This window comes from Benincasa hispida, chromosome 3 (genome assembly GCF_027475165.1).
Source record: "Benincasa hispida cultivar pf3 chromosome 3, pf3_genome.v1.1, whole genome shotgun sequence".
NCBI lineage: Eukaryota > Viridiplantae > Streptophyta > Magnoliopsida > Cucurbitales > Cucurbitaceae > Benincasa > Benincasa hispida.
The window spans coordinates 69,287,448-69,309,622 of NC_143480.1; the positions used below are offsets into that span (position 1 = coordinate 69,287,448).

At 39.1% G+C, this 22,175-nt stretch overlaps 1 protein-coding gene across 2 annotated transcripts; it reads right to left on the reverse strand.

The window, feature by feature from the left end:
• Positions 1 to 11,418: 11,418 nt before the first annotated feature.
• On the reverse strand, positions 11,419 to 21,937 carry LOC120074487 (P-loop containing nucleoside triphosphate hydrolases superfamily protein). 2 transcript variants are annotated; one of them, XM_039027622.2, is made up of 7 exons: positions 21,562 to 21,937; positions 21,268 to 21,345; positions 14,865 to 15,006; positions 14,679 to 14,749; positions 14,452 to 14,548; positions 13,517 to 13,734; positions 11,419 to 11,830 (listed from the first exon to the last, which is right to left on the reverse strand). In XM_039027622.2, the coding sequence occupies exons 1-7, from the start codon at positions 21,829 to 21,831 to the stop codon at positions 11,582 to 11,584; spliced, it is 1,125 nt and encodes a 374-aa protein (XP_038883550.1). In that variant the 5' UTR covers positions 21,832 to 21,937; the 3' UTR covers positions 11,419 to 11,581. The 2 variants fall into 2 exon arrangements, with proteins under 2 accessions (XP_038883550.1, XP_038883551.1); XM_039027623.2 differs by lacking the exon at positions 14,865 to 15,006 and having other exon boundaries at positions 14,679 to 14,744.
• Between the last annotated feature and the right edge of the window lie 238 nt (positions 21,938 to 22,175).

Here is a 22,175-nt window from a genome sequence, read left to right on the forward strand (position 1 = left end):
TATCCAGGATTTGTGCAACTTCTTTCTCAGCAGAACTCTTCATCGTGACCGGTGGGCGCCTTAGCACGTTTCGCTGTTCATCCTCGGGATCTGGATGATAGGGTTTCAGGATACTCACATGGATGACAGGATGAATCTTCATCCATGAGGGTAACTGAACCCTATATGAGGTTCTCCCGACCTTCTCAATTACCTCCACTGGACCTTCATATTTTCTTACTAGCCGTTGGTCTCTCTGGCCTCGGAAATGAAACTATTCCGATCGTAGCTTGATCAGGACCTTGTCCCCAGCTTGAAACTCAAGGACCCTCTGCTTCTTATCAGCCCACTTCTTCATCCTCTTCGATGCTCTTTCTAGGTAGGCGCGAGCAATCTCAGAGGTTTTGCTCCACTCTTTAGTGAAGTTATGTGCCTGAGGACTTTTGCCTGCATAAGGGTGGTCCACCAAGTGTGGCATGAGTGGCTGTTTGCCGCACACCACTTCGAAGGGCGTTTTTCCGGTCGCAGAACTCTGTTGGCTATTGAAGCTGAACTGAGCCACATCTAACAATTGGACCCAGTTCTTCTGTCTAGCGTCGATAAAGTGACGCAAATATTCCTCGAGCATACTGTTGAAACGTTCCGTCTGACCGTCAGTTTAGGGATGATAGCTAGAAGAGATATTCAGTGATGATCCCAATATTCTGAATAATTCTGTCCAGAATGTCCCAGTGAATCTTCCGTCCCGGTCGCTAACAATGCTCATGGGGACACCCCATAATTTCACAATGTGTTTGAAGAACAGCTGAGCAGTCATCACGGCTGTGCACATTTTCGGCGTTGGAACGAACGTGGCATATTTCGAGAACCGGTCGATGATAACAAGGATCGATTCAAACTCTCCCACCTTGGGCAAATGGGTGATGAAGTCGAGAGACACACTCTCCCACGGTCTAGAGGGCACAGGTAGGGGTTCCAGCAGACCCGCTAATTTCGCCCTTTCAACCTTATCTTGTTGGCAGACAAGGCAAGTCTTGGTAAATTGCATGACATCGTCTCGAAGACTTGGCCAATAGTAGCCTTGCTTCAGAAGGGCATAAGTCCTCTGCCAACCATTGTGTCCTGCCCACGGTGTGTCGTGACACTCCTTCATCAGCGACCTTCGTAACTCCCCGGATCTGGGGATGTAGAGACGATTGCCTTTGGTGTATAGTAGATCATCTTCCACCCAGAACTGGCGTGTCTTCCCTTCTCTGGCCAACTGTAAGATGGCCTATGCTGCTGTGTCACTTGTCAAGTAAGTTTTGACAGTTTCTCGTACTGTTGCACTCAACGTACTTGCTTGTAGGAGGGCGAACATGCACAGGGCCGCATGTTCGCTCTTTCGGCTAAGAGCATCAGCCGCTTGGTTGCTTTTCCCCGATCTATGTTCGAACTGGAAGTCGAACTCCGCTAGACATTCCTGCCACCGTGCCTGTTTCGACGACAACTTCGGTTGGTTGAAGAAGTGACAAATGGAGTTGTTGTCGGTCTTGACCACGAACTTGGCCCCCAAGAGATACTGTCTCCAGGCCCTCAAGCAGTGAACTACTGCTAACATCTCTTTCTCGGAGGCGGCATACCTCCGTTCGGCATCATTTAATTTTCTACTCTCGTACGCGATGGGGTGTCCGTCTTGGAGGAGAACACCGCCCAACGCGAAGTCAGAAGCATCAGTCTCTACTTCAAATGGCTTGGTCACGTCGGCAATTCCGAGGACCGGCCCCTCAATCATCACTTTCTTCAGGCCCTCAAAAGCGGCCTGACATTCGGGAGTCCAGCTCCATTGGCTATCCTTCTTCAACATTTCGGTTAATGGCCCTGTTCTTCTCGAGAATCCTTCTACGAATCGCCTATAGTAGTTGGCTAGTCCGAGGAAGGATCGTAATTCGGTCACAGATGATGGTACCCTTCAGTCTCTAATTGCAGCCACCTTGCCCTCTTCCATACCAATCCGACCACACTCAATCACGTGGCCGAGGAAATTTATGCGCTCTTGGGCAAAGGAGCACTTCTCTCTCTTTACATACAACTGATTTCTCCTCAACTTTTCAAAGACTAGTTGGAGGTGATGTCGATGGTCCTCCAGCGAGGCACTATAGACCACAATGTCATCAAGATACACTACGACGAATTTGTCGAGGTATTCGTGAAACACTTGGTTCATTAGGGTACAGAACGTTGCTGGAGCATTAGTGAGGCCAAAGGGCATCACGAGGAATTCGAAGGCTCCGTATCTCGTGACACAAGTCGTCTTAGGTTCGTCTCCTTCAGCAATTCGAACCTGATAATATCCAGACCATAGGTCCAGCTTCGAGAAATACTTAGCACCGTGAAGCTGATCAAATAAGTCAGTGATGATAGGAAGGGGATATTTGTTGCGAACTGTGAGCTTATTCAAGGCCCGATAGTTGATGCACAACCGTAGGCTACCATCCTTCTTCTTCTGGAACAGTACTGGGGCTCCATAAGGAGCCTTCGCCGGTCTAATAAATCCTGCCTCTAACAACTCGTCTAACTGTTTCCGAAGCTCAGCCAATTCTGGCGGGGCCATCCGATATACATTCTTGGCAGGCGGCTTTGCCCCTGGAAACAACTCAATCTCATGGTCAATCCCCCTTCGTGGGGGTAAGGACTTGGGCAAGCTTTTCGGCATGACGTCCCGATACTTTTCCAAGACAAATAGAACGTCTTGGGGGATCTCCTCTTCAGTGGACTCAACTGACTCTATCGGGATGGCCATGAACGTGGGTTCATCGTGGGCCAGGCCCCTCTTCAATTGGAGGGCTGAGATCATTCTCACCCCATTTGGCTGCTTGATACTGGCTTGGACTACGGTTGGTGAAGATCCGGTAATGACCAAGCATTTGGCGAGGGGCATTGGTATGACTTTATGTTCAAGCAGAAATTTCATCCCCAGTACCACGTCGAAATCATCCATCTTGACAATTACGAAGTCAACGAAGCCCTTCCAGTCTCCTAACTTCACCGGAGTTCTCTTCGCTATCCCCATAATTGGTAGGGCTGCGGAATTCACAGCTTTCATCTTCCCTGCATCTCTTTCCCAATTCAAGTTCAGGCGGCGAGCTTCCGTTTCAGCCATGAAGTTATGGGTAGCTCCAAAGTCAACCATAGTGGTTTTGGCCGATCTTTGGTTGACCCAAGTGTCTACATACATGAGACCTTTCTCTAGTGGCTCCGTCGCCTTTCCCATATTCTTCTGGAGTGCAGATAGGAATTTCAATGCCCCCATCCTGGGATTCTCAATTTCAGCCGCTGGCTCGGTTACCGTCTCCTTCAGTACAGCCTGGTCTTCGGAGGTAGAGGCTAATGTGGCTTGAAAAGCATTGAACGCGGTTCAATTTGGACATTCGCCCGCCCTGTGTGGCCCTCTACATATGAAACAAGACAGGGGCCGATTGTAATTGTTATGCTGTTGTGGTGGCCCCCGCCAGTTGTTTCCTGATCTCGATTGGGACGATTTATGGCCCCCCCCTGTGTTCTTGTCTCCTCCCCCAGGTCTGGGAGGACTGGAACGGCTATTTCTGTTTCCCCCATTGGAGGAAGTTGATTGTTTCCTCACATCTTGTGAGTCAGTGCTAAGGTCGTATAGCCGTTCAGCTGCCGCGTAGGCAGAGGGGAGATCCTGTACTCTCTGTTCGTATAGTTTTGATTTCGCCCACGATTTCAGCCCTTCCACAAAGCAAAAGACCTTGTCCTTTTCAGACATATCTCGTATGTCCAACATGAGTCCTGCAAACTATTTTACATAGTCCCTGATGTTACCTGTTTGCTTTAGCTCTCGGAGTTTTCGTCGAGCCAAGATTTCGACGTTTTCAGGGAAGAACTGCGAACGAAGTTCTTGTTTCAATCTATCCCAAGTATCAATAGTGCAACGTCCTTCCTGTATGTCTGTAAACCGTGATCTCCACCACAGTTTCGCATCTTCAACTAGATGCATCGTTGCTATTGTGACTTTCGACTCTTCAGTCACTGTGTTCGTCGCCTTGAAGTATTGCTCAAGGTCGAAGATAAAATTTTCCAGGGCTTTCGCTTCTCGCACCCCACAGAAGGGTTTCGGTTCTGGGATTTTTATTCGGCTCACTGCCATTGCTCCCCCAGGTGGGGCTTGGTTCCCTACCGCTCGGATGGTGAGATTCACCCTAGCACTCACATCCGCTATCTCGGCTCTGACGACATCCAGGGCCGATCGAAAGTCTTCAGATAAATCGGTTACCATCTGAAGTATTGCTTTTTGGGAGCTGTCCAGCTCTTCCACACGCTCCTCTATGTGGGCAACAGAGCCCGAGGAGCTATCGCCTCGTTCAAAGCTGCCGGACCGTACTGTTTTGGCCTCGAGGGTCTCTACCCTCATCATCAATTCTCTGACGGGTAATCCGTCTAGGCGGCCTACCACCGCATCAATTCCATCGGCTTTCTCGGCAACTTCTTGTAGCCGAGTCTCAAGGAAACGAACATTATCTGGGACCTCTCTCAGGTAGAGCATTTGTTCTTCCATCTCTACCAATCTGTCCACATGGGACTTGTTCAGGTTCTTCGTCGCCGACATGATCACTGATCTTCCCTCTATAAGCCAATTTGGCTCTGATACCAACTGTCACAATCGCTCTTTCGAAAGCTTCTCTTAGCGATTGTGCGGCACTTGTTCCCGCTCACGAACAAGCCAGCCAACTCGAATACGAACTGCCGATGGCACACCGAGTGCCTCTTGCAACCTCCAATCCCGTTTGAGGGAAAATGGTTTTAGAAAACGGGTTTAGAGAAAAGGTTTTCGTAAGAAGATTTGAGAGTGTGTATAAAGAAAGAAAGATTGTAGTAGACTAGAAAGCAATAAGCAACAACAACGGCTTTATAGAGTACTACTCCGGGTATGAGGAAATGATGGTTAGTCTTATCCCCATATAGTGCATTCTGAACAAAAAGCCAACTGGCACCCTTGCATATGCAAAAGGGCGAGTGGTCACTTACAATGAAAATGCAAATAAAGCAAGCTAACTAAACTAATACAATATAGGATATGAAAGTAAGCTAGAAGGGGGTTGGATTGGGCATGCGGCCATGGGCAACAGGTCCTGGACAAGCATGACCGTTACACACAGCCACGCAGGGTATGGACGTTGAGGCACACACATAGGCTATGCGTTGAGCGCTGTGAGATGCACGTTGGGCGTTGGATGCAAGGTGCGTTGGGCGTCAAACGCTAGGGATGCGCGGAGTGCTGCTAGCATGCGGCCAATCTGGACGCCTACTACTAGGAAAACACGCGCTTTTGGCAGGCGAGGCGTGCGCTGATGGACGTTGAGCGTGCGAACGCGCGCAACAAGGCACGGGTGTGTGAAGTGTCCAAAAGCTCCCACAGGCTAGTCTTCTTCAACCTCCAGTCGACAACCCCTACTTGAACCCCTGGTTTTCTAATTGCAATCTCGGTACACATTTCTTCATTTCCACCCAATTTAAGCACAAATTTCTTACATAAAACTCTTAAACAACATTTAAATCAACTAGCCTCTGAATTTGAGCTCTTGAATCCTCTTCCACAGCTCAAAATTCACTCAATACTTCACCTTACTCGATTTTGCCCGAATTTCAAACCAGCTTTGGTTTTCCTTCAATTTTCACCAACTTCCCGGTCAAGATTCACCATGGCAACCCTCCATCATCTTCTTCCTCGATCTCTCTATGTTTCGGCTGAAGAAATTCAAGATTTGCTCGAGTGAAATGGAAACACCAACCTTTCTCTTCTTCACCTATACATATGACCGACCAGCACCTCTCTTCTTCAACTCATAAATTGCTAGCTGCTGCTTCCACTTTTCAACCCACTAAGATCTGTTTATTCATCCTTAGTCACACCTTAAATTATAAATAAAAGTAAATTACTTAAATTTATCCATTTTAATCCAACTTTCCTACAACACTTTCAAGACTTCTAACCCCAAATCTATAGGCCTCTTGGGTCTCACTTCCCTTCCCAACACCTAACCAAAATTTAATTTCCCTTTTCTTTCACTTCTCATTTCCCTTTTCACATAAACACTTAGAAGAAATCTCTCACTCCCCGTTGGTTTTAACCTTAATTTTACCATGTTCATTTAAGACATTTTAACCACAACATGAGGTTTAATTTAACTTAGGAAAAATAGTAAATATTTACGCTTTCATAATATGTGATTATGTAATGTATTATAAATTATTTAATGTTACAAAATAATAATTATATAATTTGCAACCAAACACGTACTAAAAATTTGAAATACAACTCTGTTTTCATTAGATCTCTTATTTTCAAATTTATGTATTCAAATTCTCTACCAAATAGATCCTTAAACTTTCGTGTGTTTGATTGTATCTTCTCCATTTTCTCCATGTCCTTGCCGTCACCTATTTCCTCTTGACTCTTAAAATTTCTTCCTCATTCTTTTTGTTTGGATTTGATACTACTTTTGTTTCTTTCAAACTTGTGGGGTAGAAATTCAAATATCTAACTTCTTTATCAAATGGTGCTATACTCATATTGATTCATTAATGACTAATTGTATCATATAATTTTGTACTCTCAAAGGTGATTAATCAATTTAATGTAGAGTTTTGATTTCTTTTGTATGAATTTAATGTATGATAGATACATGAACCTTCGGCCCAAATATTTCATTATTTTGTGAATACACTGTGTTATGTTGACTGAAACCAAATATCAAATCAATTTTGAATGACAACAAATATGTTCAAAAATAATTTTCACTCGACAAAAGTGATTTAAAATATTTCAAAGTTAATCTCAAATTTACGCTAAGTTTAACAGATTGTACAAATTTTAGTTTAATTATGGACAAAAGAAACCAAGAAATGCTAAGCCGAGCATAGCTCAGTTTGAAAGAGTAAACATACACGCAGCGGGAGAAATCATAAGTAATAAGCTCTCTAATTACATTTAATTTGAGTTCCAAAGCATGCAAATAAACTGTTATATAAGGTAAGATTTCATAAGTATATTATCTTTGATGAAACTTTTGAATTCAAGTTCCTCTTTTCGAATTCAGCCTCCAAATGAACAGTAGACTACCAAGAGGATCTTCTCTATTATCCTCTAATTCAGATTGTGTGGTGGAAATACTAAATTGAGGGCAAAATTTATAGGGAAAGACGGGGGTTTTGAGAGAGTAGTAGAATTTTAGGAAATCATATTTTTTCTAGAAAAAACTACTTTTAACTCTGAATTTCAGAGATATATATCAAGATTATTCATGCAAGAGACTTTTAATCAACAATTTGACACATCAAATTGCATGAGTTAGTGGACTTAGGTGTTTATCAATGGATTAATCCAACAAATGTTAGATTAATCCACTAACTATTTAATTTTCATTTTCAATTTATATTTATTTTCATCAAAATTAGTTTTAATTTAAAAATCAAATCTGAATTTGATATTTATGAAATTGAAAAAGAAATTTTATTTAAATAATTAATTAATTAATTAATAATTTAATATCAAATATTCAATTAATTAAACAACTAAATTAAACATGAATCCTATTCATGTTAATTAATATTTAAATCAATATTTAAATATTTTAATCTCTCCGATTACGTTTAGTTTCAATAAATTTAAACGTTTTAATTATATTGAATATAATTAATCAAACCCTAAATTGAACTTAAACACTTCAAATTCAAAACCCTATTTCAAATTTGAACACTTCAAATCCACTCAATTCACTAATCCAAGGTATAATTTTACGAGCTAGTAGAGGGACCTTATAGACCTACAGCTCATGAGCTCAAATTATTTGAGATTAATTGGCTAAGCTCTTTAGACCGAATTAATCAATATTCGTTAAATAACGAGACACGCCGCGATAGCTCGATAGTTGCACGCTACTCACTATAGATATATTTTTGTCCACTTTAACCATAATCAGAAGTCGACCCTTCACAGCTCGTTCGTATTTATAGCTAGGTCAAAATTACTATTTTACCCCTGTAAATACATCTTACACCTTAAGCTCCCACTGATCCTCTAATGAACAATTGGTTCATAGTCCAACTAATAAACCATATCTCTCTCGGCTATGAGAGGGCGGGGCCTCGTTGTTCAAGATAGAGAATCAGTACTTAAAAGAGAACAACTTATCTGCTAACCCTAAATTGGGTAGAAGTGAATTCCATTTTCAGGACTATGTCCCCAGCTATCTATACAATCTTATCCCAAAAAGGGAGACTTATTGAGTAGTGCTTGTTGGATTACTCTCACCTATGCAGATTAAAGGACAAACCCATATAAACAGGAGTTCATAGTTAGCTCAGGATTAAGATCGAGTTACCCTAGGTCGTTGAATTTGAAATAGTTAGTTTTAACAGTAAACGATCGTTATAAAGAAAAGTGACTATTTCAAGGTCCGATCTTATGCAAATATCTTTTGCATAGGATGCCCTACTCGCATGTCTCTACATGAACGATTTCAGGATCACATTGTTTGTATAAGTTATACAAAGTAGATCGCATCCAATAATGTCCCCAGGATGAGGTACACAATCTCATCCATATATTATAGACCATTTTGGCTATAAACTAAAACTTGATCCACATTTATGTCTCTACATAAAGTTAAAGTGTTCATACTATAGCCATGGATTCGTTTAAGATTTTACAACAGAATGCAATATCAGTAACATTTTATTGAATGAACAACTCAATAATACTTTTATTGATAAATAAAATATGTTTCCAATATTTACGAACTACGAGTTTTAGAACACTCCCAACACAATTGACATCCGAGTGTGCTAAAAACCACGAGATTTATGAAGTTAGCCTTCTTTCCACGATAAAAGCCTCTAGGTTATTTTCCTCCATTTTTTTTTAATTCCCAACTCTTTTAATTTTTCTTTTTACTCTGATTTTTACTAGCTTATAGAAACATTTATTTTCTCATACAAATTTTAAAAACAAAACAAGTTATTAAAAACTGTTCTTTTATCCTTTAAAGGATCGTACATGCTTTCTCACCATTCTTTTTTTTTTTTTTTAATTTTCGTAAGGAAACAATTAAATTTGTAGCCAAATATGGAAAAAAAAAAACAAACAAACACAACTTTCCAAAATACTAAGCCCCATCTGAAAATTATTTTACTTTTTATTTTAAAAATTAAGATTAGGACAAATTGCAGAAACCACCCCTCAAGTATGGTAGTAGTTGTAATTACAGCCTCATACTTTCAATTGTAAATGTCGGACTCCCAAATTTCTACAAGTGTTAAAATTAGACCCTAAACCTTACAATGATTGTAGAAATTAGACCCATAAATAATACAATTTATGTAATTATGTAAGTTGATCTAATTTGACCCAATTTTAACAGTCATATAAGCTTGAAAGCTAAACTTTTAAATTAAAAGTTTAAAGATATAATTAGCTACCGTCATACTTTAGAGGTGGTTTTTGCAATTTACCCTTAAGATTATAAATACTACTTCTACGTAATAAGTTCCTTTGTTTCCTAATCCACTTTCCACCAATATTTTCAAAAAATAAGCCAAAATCTGAAAGTAAAAACAAAGTAGTTCTCAAAAACTTATTTTTATTTTTAAAACTTAACTAAGAAATCAAGTGTTTCTTCAACAAATATGAAAACCATAGTATAGAATAAATTTTAAAAACTAACTAAAAAACAAAATTATTACCAAATAGAATCTGTTCTTAATTTTGAACCTAGCTCAAATTTTAAAAATATCCCTAAAAAGTAGATATCTAAAAAGAAAAACTAATAAGTAGAGATAATGTCTATAAACTTAATTTTCCAAAGTCAAACCAAATCATTATCAAAGAAACATTATATATATATATATATATATATATATATATATATATAAACTTTAGTTTCAAAAACATTTTTATAAAATATATAAGAAAATAAAGAAACTTTAGGGTTAATAGTAATCAAAGAAATTATCCACTCATCTTTTGTGTAACAAAGTAAACTTTGAGAAGATGTTACAAGCAGATCTAAGGTTGATGAAAAAAAAAAAGGGAAAATAAGTTATATCTGAGTAAACAATAAACAGAGTAAGAGCACAAATAAGTGATACTATTAAAAGAATGATGAAAATATTTATGGATTTGTTGACATATCCATTGATATATCCATAACATATACATTATATATCCATAAATTAAAGAATTCAACATCAAAATTAAATATCCATGGATATCTCCAACATCTTTTATATATGCTCGTAAAATATAAAAATTGTCATTTATTTACTCCAATATGAATCTGACTACTAATAATAATATCTATAACTTAGCTTGGAGGTAAAAACAACTTTATTATTAATCTAAATAAATTTTCTAAATTTCGTGACTTATAAAAATATCGATTGACATTGATATTTTATCAACATATCAGTAAAATGGAAATCTTGATATCAATATCGACATCAATGTCTTAACCATCGGTAAAAAAGTAGGTATTCGTGGAATACCCAGCAAAGTAGTTCTAATGGAGATCATGCATAGAGCAAACTCTTGATATCTCCTGGTCCAACCCTTGAGGCAGGCGCGTGCCTGGGTTGCACAGAACTAGCAACTTCACACTAATATTAACTAATAAACATAATCAAAATACGCTAACAAAACCAGTATATTACAATTAGTTGACAATGTATACTACAAGCTACTACCTCTATTAATTATATCATAATTCCAAGGTGGTGAATGGGAAGGAAATTGAAAATCATAAATTGAATCAATTTGACATTTCATCAAAATGAGAAATATACATTAAAGAAAAAATTATCCTTTTATTCCTCAAATTTTGGAGAAGTGTTTACCCCTAAGTTTGCAAAACATACCTTTTTAGATCCCAGTGTTTTTTACAATGAATGCATTTAGCCCCTAAGTTTTCAAAATGTATCTTTTTAGCTCCAAGTTTTTAAAAATAGGTTTAAAAAATCCCTACAATACCTTTTTTTATTATTATTATTGAAAGTTAGAGAAATAATTTAAAAAATTATCTTAGAAAATTAATTTTAAAAAATTATCTTAGAAAAATAATTTTAAAATAACCTTAGAAAATTAATTTAAAAATTATCTCCTCTCTAAAATTAAACATTTTTTAATTCAAAATATCATATAATTATATAAAATAATTTTAAAAAATATATACTTGAACAACCTTTTAAACCTATTCTTAAGAACTTGGGTACTTAAAAAATAAATTTTGAAAAATTAATGGATACACCAATTCTTAAAAATTTGAGACTAAAAAGGTACGTTTTGAAAACCCAAAGACCAAACACATTTGTTATTCCAAACTCTGACTAAAAAAAGTAGTTTTCCAAACATAAATAATAATTAAAACAACTCATTGGCAAAAGTTTCTTGACAATAAAAACTTTATGGTTATCTTATCAGGCAGAACCACTTAATTTTTACACAACCTTCATGTTCATCACAAAATTGAAAATGAAATTTACAATTTACCCTAAAAATATCGTTAAAATAAAGCCACTTCAACAAAACACGAAGAACTTTAATTTACTAAGACTTTTTTGTGATAGGGACATCATCAAGGATGAAAGGACCAAGCTTACCCGCCCTGAATAGAGTAAGTAGTTTCTTTGATACTCTCAAACGAGCTTCCGCCGCCTTATGAGGTATTTTCATTGCTTTCTGCAATGCTTCGAACTGCACTTCTATAAGACTTTCTAAATCATTCTCATCTTCGACGTTACCATCAAATTCTGACACAGTTGTGTATAAAGCGCGCTGAACTTCTGTTACAAGATCCTGAACAAATGAATCAGAAAATAAGTATAAACAGATTTCTTTTTTGGTTTATCCGCGGATATAAAGTGCAATAAAAGTGAGGTTATACAAAAAGCAAGAAATGATGGACAAAATAACTTAATCACCTCCTATGTCAAACAAGAGTCGTTTGAAATGAAGATCGTGAGGAAAGGGATTTCAGTGTAGTGGATGTTAAAGGGGATAAGGATATACATCCATACGTGTGCATATATTTTGACCGATAACCGATCTTTCATTAGAAAAGCGAAAGGAATCTAAAAAGACAACCCGCAGATATAGGTAATGATGAGACAAGACTAATTTTTTTTTTAAAAAAAAAAAAAACGACGACGACACTTCCTATTGATTTCCAAACAAATGACTTGGGAACCTTAAAGTATTTTCTAAGCATGGAGTTTGCCAAGTCCAAAAGTGGCATTCTTGTCAACCAAATGAAGTATATTCTTGACCTACTGAACAAGACAGGCTTACTTGGTTGCAAGATAGCAGAAACTCAGAATTTAAAATTGGTAGTTGCAACTGAAGAAAAGGTAAAAGAAAAAGAAAAAGAAAAAGAAAAGTACCAAAGACTTGTGGGGCGAATCATATACCTCTCTCACACACGTCCTGACATCGCTTTTGCAATTAGTATGGTAAGTCAGTTCATGCATTGTCCCGAGCTAGTTCACTTTGATGCAGTTTATAGTATCTTGAAATATCTAAAAGATACTCTAGGAAAAGGTATATTATTTAAGAAGCATGACCACCTACATGTTGAGGTTTACACTTATGTTGATTGGGCAGACAGCACGACTGATGGAAGATCCACTTCGGGTTATTGCTCTTTTGTTGGAGGAAATCTAGTTACTTGGTGAAGTAAAAAATAAAGTGTGAATGCAAGTAGTGTTGAAGCAGAATTTAGAGTGTTAGCCCATGGTCTTTGTGAAGGCATATGGATAAGAAAACTATTGGAAGAATTAAAATTCTCTCAGACAATGTCCATATGTATTTATTGTGATAACAAGTCAACAATTTCCATTGCCCACAATCCAATCCTTCTTGGTAGGACAAAACATATTGAAGTTGATAAACATCTCATAAAGGAGAAGATTGATGCATGAATAATATGCATTCCCTGCCTTCCAACAACAGAGCAAATTGCAAATGTGTTAACTAAAGGTCTTCCAAGTGGCAATTCAACAATTTGATTGACAAGCTAGCTATGAATGATATCTTCAAACCAGCTTCAGGGGGAGTGCTGATTACTTCCTTTTTTTGTGAAATTCTCCATTGTATTTATTGTATTTACTGTATTATATTTACTGTATTTTATTTTTCCTTATTTGTAATGGGGCATTTCTTCTATTTAAGAAACTCTTTCCTCAGAGAAATAAGAGAAAAAGTACACTTTTTAAGAAAATTAAATCTAACTTTTTATCACTATATATATATATATATCCAAACTAGTAGACCAAAGCCCAACGAATTCACTAATCTAAGAGGAAGCACTGTAATGATATTGTTCAGAGACCAAAAATTAACGTCTTTGTCTGTTTCTTGTGAACTATCTAGACCTGGAATTCCCTCCCTCCCATTGTAAACTACTATTCGTTAAAATCCTGTGTAACATAGGAAGCCACAGACACTCTAGGAGTCAATAAGTCGAATAAGAAATTCTTTCCTTACCTCAATGTATAACACATCAGATTTATTTGGAGGAGCCCTCCTTTTTGGCTGGAGGTCATTAAGATTAAATCTGTGCCTTTCCTCTGGTTCATATTGAATACCCTCCATTCTTCTGTTATTCAAATGTTTCCAATGGAAGGGAGTCCCCCGAGAATTTAGAACAGCCAGTAGATATTGAGCAATACGCTCCTCACCCACCACTGCATCCTTGACAGATCCTGCTTCCATGTGAAGAGTTATAGCATCAGTCTACAAGAAGATGCAGTAAATAATATAGTAAACGTGATTGTGAAATGTTACAGCGTCAGTCTACAAGATGTAGTAAATAATATAGTCGATATCAACGTGATGGTGCAATACTAAAATAAAGAGAAAACTAAACCATATAGTCTTAATGGATGAGACCTAATTGCATGATTCGGAAGATTGGAAAACAGAAATATCGCATCCAAACAAAGAAGCTACAGTGGGGTTGTGGTAACTGGAATCCACCAACCACATGAAGAAAGAATCAGACCTCCCCACAAACAGAAAGATACCACGAGGAAATAAAATCATAACTTCCAACCCAAACATTATCCATCGCAAGTTGTGATCCTGCTAAAGCTTGCAAGATGGGCTTGGTTGGTAGGGGATGAGGACTCCATATTCCCTGAAATTGTGTAGCTCTGGACTAAAAGTTACAATAATTTAACAAGATACGGTATAAATCTTGTCTATGTTGTCAGAGTTTGTGAGTAATTATTTATCATATAGTCCATATTTGCAACTTCAGCATCAGTAATAATTAACTTGCATCCACCACACGATCAGTATTTCACATTATTACATCACTCCTCTATCGCATATCCCAATGCACGTAAAGAGCTATAGTATATAGCTTAATAAAATGTTGTTAGAAAAATAAAAAGTAACTTTTATAAACTAGAAACAACCTGCAAGTGCTAGTTTTAACCCCGTCTCTATATCTTGAATACTTGGAACTAATACACCTGGAGTATCTAGAACATATATGCTAGGTTGATGAGCAATCTGCACATCAAAAGAATTGCAAATGGTTAATACTTCATGATCATAAGATTTCATTTCGAAAGCAGAAAGAAGGGGAGAGGCAAAAGTCGAAATTGATTAATAAAAATGATGTGTAGTTGATTAAAACTACCTTATAGCCAGCAATATCTTGAGTAACCCCAGGCAAGGGACCAACAGTAGCTCGCTTCATTTTCTCCTGCACTATGAAAAATTATTGAAACCAAAAAAGTCCAATAAACAAAGCCTCCAGACCAAATGGAACAGGATTTGTACAATATAATAGAGAAATTGCCATATTGTTCCAAAAAAGTATTACCTGGAAAGCGTTCAGAAGCAATTTGATGGATTGAATTAATTAAAGCTGACTTCCCGACATTTGGAACACCAACGACCATAACAAGAAGAGTAGGTTCCCTTGAAATTGCTTCCTTTAGTTTAAATTCCACAAGCTCGAGAAGCTTTTCATCAATAAAAAATTATGTACATCTTTTTAGCAGAAAAATAACATAAATAAACTATTGAAATACACAAAGTTAAACAAACAAACTGTTGAAATGGCCCTAAGGGCATTTTAGTCTTTTCTTCAGTTTCTCTCTGTTTGGTTATTTATACATCTCCAGTATTGAGTACTGTGTACCAGAAAAATTAAAAGAATAAAAATTCTCCTATCGTGGTTTTTCTCCCTGATCTAGGGTTTCCACGTAAATCTGTGTTTCTTTTCTTCTCTTCTTTTCCAATATGGTATCAGAACATGGCGACGGAACCCTGACCATCATTGATGAGAACAAACCAGAGACTCTAACAGAAACCTCCATTGGAACAAAGGGATTCATGAACGCTGAAGTTGATGCAGCCATAAGAGAAGCCGTTGAGCATTATTTTCACGCCGCTATGCCTCAACTCCTAAAATCTATGTTGATCCAACCTCTAGCCAGACCCGACCTGATCCTCCAATTTATAACCAGTGGACTACCGTTGCAGACTCGACCACCGGAACTCTCAGACCAGATCGGCGCACAAATCCGCACTCATCTGGATTTTCTGCCTCAGATCCGAGTGACCCATCTGGAATTCGACAACCTTATGGATTTTCTGCTTCAAACCCATCTGCCTCAAATCCAATCGGCACCCATCTGCCTCAGACCCGATCCAACCTCCAACAAAACTCCTCAAACCCGATCGGCACCCACCAGATCATGCCTCAGAACCCCCTGATGCACGGAAACCCTTCACCCTCGGGATATTTTGCTCAGGCTGACACCACCACCCGTGACTGGCGGTATACAGACGATCTCCAGCCTCCGTTTTCAGGTCAACAGCCAGCCCTAGCGTATGTTCCAGATCACCCGTGGATGGCCCAAGTTACTCGGTCGGTCCAGCCGGTTCAACCAAACCGAGTCCATCCGAACCAGTATGGTCAGTCAGTTCCCAGCCCTTCTTTTGGTCCGTCCTCGAGCCAAAATGAAGCTACTGTTCTAGGGATTTATGGGCAAAACCAACCTATGCCATATTCTAGTGGAACTGTTGGTTTTGAACAGCAGTTGGCCAACTTACAGCAGCAAATTTCGACCCTCAGATCCACGACAAATCCTACAACTGGTTTTCATTCACATTCAGACTTTTCTTTATGCTCAGAAACACCAGTAAATGCTTACTCTAACTTACCTGTTGCAAATATTATGTCTGGATCTGTGGGGAACTCTGCAGGAATGTCTATTGGTGAGAAACTTAACGGTGAGAATTACTTTTCTTGGTCCCAATCGGTAAGAATGGTCCTTGAGGGACCTCACAAGTTTGGGTATCTAACTGGCGAAATACCAAAACCAAATCCCGGTGATCCCCAGGAACGTATATGGAAAGGAGAGGACTCTCTCCTTCGCTCAATTCTGATAAACAGCATGGAACCCCAGATCGGAAAGCCACTTCTGTACTCCACCTCCGCTCGGGATATTTGGGAAGCTGTCCAGAAGCTCTATTCACAAAGGCAAAATGCCTCACATCTTTATACCTTGAGGAAACATATTCATGAGTGCAAACAAGGGACTCTTGACGTAACGTCTTATTTCAATAGATTGTCCCTGTTATGGCAAGAAATGGACTAGTGCCGCGAGGTCGTGTGGAATTGTCCTGTTGACAGAGTTCAGTACTCAAAGATTGAGGAGGCAGATCGGGTGTACGATTTTTTGGCTGGCTTAAACCCTAAATTTGATGGTGTCCGAAGTCAGATTTTGGGACAGAGACCAATACCGTCTCTAATGGAAGTATGCTCAGAGGTCAGATTAGAAGAGGACAGAACTAGAGCTATGAATGGCTCTAACAACAACCACTTAGATTCTGCAGCGTTTGGAGCCAAATCTTCGGGACTAGAGAGCGACAAACAAAACAGAAAACCCCCACCCATCTGTGAGCACTGTAAGAAACCATGGCACACCAAAGATCAATGCTGGAAGTTACACGGTCGCCCACCAAATGGCAAGCGACGGTCTGCGAATGATAAATCAAAAACCGGTCGGGCCCTTGTCAGTGAAACAGGGGATGGTACATCATCAGCCACCAACCAGGTAGAGTCCAGCATGGTTGGAACCAACAAGGTTGCTCAATCAGGTACTTCTCGGTCCTTTAGTTTCTTGGTCGAAGGGGGTGAATCATGGATCCTTGACTCAGGAGCAATAGACCACCTAACTAGATCATCTGATCAATTCCTCTCGTATGATCCAAGTGCGGGAAATGAGAGAATACGAATTCCAGATGGGTCTTTTGCTTCCGTTGTTGGGAAAGCTCACTTATCTCCTATTCAAGGGTTGATTTTACAGAATGTCCTGCATGTGCCGAAGATATCTTATAATCTGCTATCTGTCAGTAAAATAACCAGAGACCTGAATTGTAAAGTCGTTTTGTCACCGGATAATGTTTTGTTTCAAGACCTGAGCTCGGGGAAGACGATTGGCACTGCCCGACACAGTAAGGGGCTCTACTTCCTCTCAGAGGATGCTTCATCTAGGAGTTTATCTAGCACTTGTTTACTCTCTTCCCTTACTATTTCTAAAACTGATTTCCTGTTATGGCATTTTCGTCTTGGACATCCGAATTTTCATTATATGAAGTATTTATTTCGTAATGTTAATATTTCATCTTTATCTTGCAATGTTTGTATTCGTGCAAAACAACCTTGGGTGTCTTTTACTTTCCAGCCTTATAAACCGTCTCAACCTTTCCACCTGATACATAGTGATGTGTGGAGCCCATCAAATATCACAACCGTGTCGGGTAAACGGTGGTTTGTCACCTTCATAGATGATCACACTCGTCTTACACGGGTGTTCCTTCTTACGAATAAATCTGAAGTGACTACAGTCTTTCAGCAATTCTACACCACGGTCGAAACCCAGTTCAATACCAAAATTGCTATCCTTCAGAGTGATAATGGCCATGAGTTTGTTAATCAGTCCCTCCGTGAGTTTTTAAATTCTAAAGGTATCATCCACCAGAACTCCTGTGCCTATACCCCACAACAAAATGGGGTGGCCGAACGAAAAAACCATCACCTTATTGAGGTTGCTCGGGCTCTCATGATTCCTGCATCCATACCCTCGTACCTATGGGGCGATGTTGTACTCACTGCAGTCCATCTCATTAATCGAATGCCTTCCCGTGTCCTCAAGTTCCAGACTCCCTTAGCCCATTTCAAAGAATTCTTCTCTTCTACCCGGCTTTTCCCAGATGTTCCTCTTCGGGTGTTTGGATGTACGGTGTTTGTTCATAATCATGGTTCCCACAGTAAATTCGCTCCTAGGGCTAACAAATGTGTCTTTGTTGGGTATCCACTCCATCAACGGGGCTACAAATGTTATCAGCCATCTTCTCGAAAGTACTTTGTCACCATGGATGCTACATTTCAAGAAGACAAACATTTTTTTCCTGTTAGTCCTCTTCAAGGGGAGACTTCGAGTGAAGAGACTAACACGTCATCCACCTATTCCATTCCTGTAGACTTGTTTCTTGAACCAATTTCTGACACTAATCCTCCTGGCCCTTCTGACACTAATCCTGGCCCTCCCATTCTGGACAATCCCGTCCTTCCTACAAAACAAGTTCCTTGGATAACCTACTATCGGAAGAATCTACAAAAGGAAATAATTTCCCCTGCTGCTCCACCGGAGAGTGTTCAAGAGTCAGAACCAGAGACAACTCAAGGTAACCATATTTTTTATAATAATAACTCTGTTGAAAGTAGTACAGTGAACACTGACGATGCAGCGACTCTTGACAAAATTAGGGAGGATGAGAACAATGAATTTCCTCCAGATGATGTTCAGGAGACTGAAAATGTGCAACAGATGAATATAGAGGAAAAAGGTAACAAGACCAGTGAAATTGATGCCACCCTAGACTTATCAATTGCCCTTCGAAAGGGAACAAGGTCCTGCACCAAGTACTCTATGAAAAGCTTTTTATCTTACAGTAGCTTGTCAACAAGATTCAAGGCTTTTACCACTAGCCTAGACACTGTGACTATCCCGGGAAATGTGTACAAGGCTCTGGAAATTCCTGAATGGCAAGCTGCAGTCATGGAAGAAATGCGGGCACTCAGAACCAACAAAACATGGGATCTAGTTGTTCTTCCTAGAGGTCACAAAACCGTCGGGTGCAAATGGGTGTTCACAGTCAAGTACAAATATGATGGGACTCTCAACAGATATAAGGCCAGATTAGTCGCGAAAGGGTTCACTCAAACATATGGGGTGGACTACTCAAACTTTCTCGCCAGTTGCAAAACTCAACACTATTCGGGTTCTTTTCTCTATTGCTATAAACCTAGACTGGCCTCTATATCAGTTGGATGTAAAGAATGCGTTTCTAAATGGTGAGTTGGAAGAAGAGATTTATATGACCCCTCCTCCAGGTTTTGAAGCACAGTTTGGGAGTCAGGTGTGCAAGCTAAAGAAGTCTTTGTATGGTCTGAAACAGTCCCCTAAAGCCTGGTTCGATAGGTTTACTACCTTTGTCAAAACCCAAGGGTACATTCAAGGTCACTCAGATCACACCCTGTTCACTAAGAAGTCAGCATCAAGAAAAGTAGCAGTGTTAATCGTATACGTTGACGATATTATTCTGTCAGGGAATGATTCTGTAGAAATTGACAAACTGAAACAGAAAATGGCAGAGGAGTTTGAAATTAAAGATCTTGGTTCCTTGAGGTACTTCCTAGGCATGGAGGTAGCAAGGTCAAAGGAAGGGATCTCAGTGTTTCAGAGAAAATATACGTTAGACCTTCTACAAGAGACTGGGATGACTGGATGTAAACCTGCAGATACTCCATTTGAGGTCAACAAAAGTTTGGTAAACTCAGTAGACGACGTACCAGTGAACAAGGAGAGATATCAACGTCTTGTAGGGAAGCTGATATATCTCTCGCATACCAAACCTGATATTTCATATGCGGTGAGTTTGGTAAGCCAGTTTATGCAAGCCCCATATGAGAGACACATGAAAGCTGTTAACCGGATTCTGAGATATCTAAAGTCAACACCTGGGAAGGGCTTGATGTTCAGGAAAAATGATAGAAGATGTATAGAAGCCTACACTGACTCGGAGGGCCGGTTCTGCTACAGACCGGAAGTCAACCTCGGGGTATTGTACTTTAGTATGGGGAAACCTCGTTACATGGAGGAGTAAGAAACAAGGCGTCATGGCTAGAAGTAATGCCGAAGCTTAATACAGAGCTATGTGCTTGGGTATCTGTGAGGAAATTTGGTTGAAGAAGGTATTAATAGATCTTCATCAAGAGAGTCATGACCCGATGAGACTCTACTGTGACAACAAGGCTGCTATTAATATTGCCAATAACCCTGTTCAGCATAACAGAACCAAACATGTTGAGATTGACCGACATTTCATAAAAGAGAAACTTGACAATGGGAGTATTTGTGTTCCTTATGTTCCATCCAGTCAACAGATTGTGGATGTTCTGACTAAGAGCTTACCTAGACAGATGTTTGACACTTGTATCAGCAAGTTGGGCCTCATTGATATTTATGCCCCAACTTGAGGGGGAGTGTTGAAATGGTGTTTTAGCCCTAAGGGCGTTTTAGTCTTTTCCTCAGTATCTACTGTCTAGGGTTTCTCTCTGTTTGGTTATTTATACCTGTCCTGTATTGAGTACTATATATCAGAAAAATTAAAAGAATAAAAATTCTCCTATCGTGGTTTTTCTCTCTGATCTAGGGTTTTCACGTAAATCTGTGTTTCTTTTCTTCTCTTCTTTTCCAATACGAACTACTGAAATACACTCAATCAAACAATAAGCTGTTGCAATACACTTATGTCAAAATGTCAATTGGACATTGAGATGAAATTTGTAAGCAACTACAAAAAGAAGTCTAAAGAGTTGTCAAAGGATCACTTCAAGTTTACATGCCAGTACATGAACAAAACTCATCAGCATTTAGTTCTAAATTTAAAACAGAAAGAATAAAAAAAAATCTAAACGGCTAAAAACTTGTCAAAATCATCCGTTTTCATCTTTAAAGTGAAAGGAATAAATAACTTAACAAGTGCCATCAAGATATCATCCAAAGAAAAAAAATACATCAACAAAATATGCAATCTTTGATAGTTTTAGCAATTTAATATATCACAGGAAATCAGAAGCTAGAACCTCCAGATTAATTGCAACCTGTAAACTAATACCACTACAGTACTGTAGAAAGTGAAAATACCTTCCGAACAGAACTCTTGCTGTGAGCGTTAATTGGTATGCAATCTTGATTGCATGAGTCAAAAAAGTGCACCCATTTCTGCAAAATTAAAGTCGTAAGGACAACAAAGCGAAAACGACGAAGAAGAACGTGACAAATAACCGAATCTCTGTCATTCGAATATCTATCATTCAACATACACAAACCCACGAATACATACATAGTCAGCAGATATATTGAGAACTCGTTTTTCGAAAGCATACAGAATTTGAAAATGATTTTCACATTCTATAGCATGGTCGAGTGGTGACTTACATGCATGATATTAGGGTTAGCCAAATCTTTCTTGTTGAGGGCGATGACGCGGCGTTTAGAAGAGAGATGAGGCTGAAGGTCTTGGTTGGCCGAGGACAAGGGAATTCGGGAGTCCCTGACCTCGATGACCATATCCGCGAGCTTCAGTCTATGGCGAATGGCTCGAGTGGCTGCGGCCATGTGGCCGGGGAACCAATTGACGGCTCCACCGCCGGCGGTGAATTCCATGTCTCCTAAAGCCTTCTTCACCACTCCATTGATTCCTCTCATTTCCGTCTTCTCTCCGATGAGGTCGACGACGGAGGTTTAGGGTTTAAGGTAGGCATTTTTTGCCGTGGCTGAGAGAGCTTCGGTTATGGGCTTCGATTATGGGCTTAGATTACATTTCCAGAAAGGGAAATTGTAGCTATGCAAAATTCAAGGTTTCATCCTAAAAATGACTAAACTATCCCAGAATAAAATTTATGGTAATTCACGTGACATGCATATAGTTAAAAATTCCTAAATTTATGATTTTTTTTTATCTAGTTCGTAGTAGTTAGTAATGATAAAACTACAAATACAAATACTACATAATTGAAGAATAAAAAACAGGATCGAGTACAAATCATTGT

Excerpts from the sequence above, each read along its gene's own strand:
- LOC120074487 (XM_039027622.2), bottom strand. The coding sequence starts at position 21,831 with ATGAGAGGAATCAATGGAGTGGTGAAGAAGGCTTTAGGAGACATGGAA. Across the intron at positions 21,346-21,561 it reads CTAACCCTAATATCATGCAT|AAATGGGTGCACTTTTTTGA; the intron begins GTAAGTCACCAC and ends TTAATTTTGCAG. Across the intron at positions 14,750-14,864 it reads TGCTTCTGAACGCTTTCCAG|TGCAGGAGAAAATGAAGCGA; the intron begins GTAATACTTTTT and ends AATTTTTCATAG.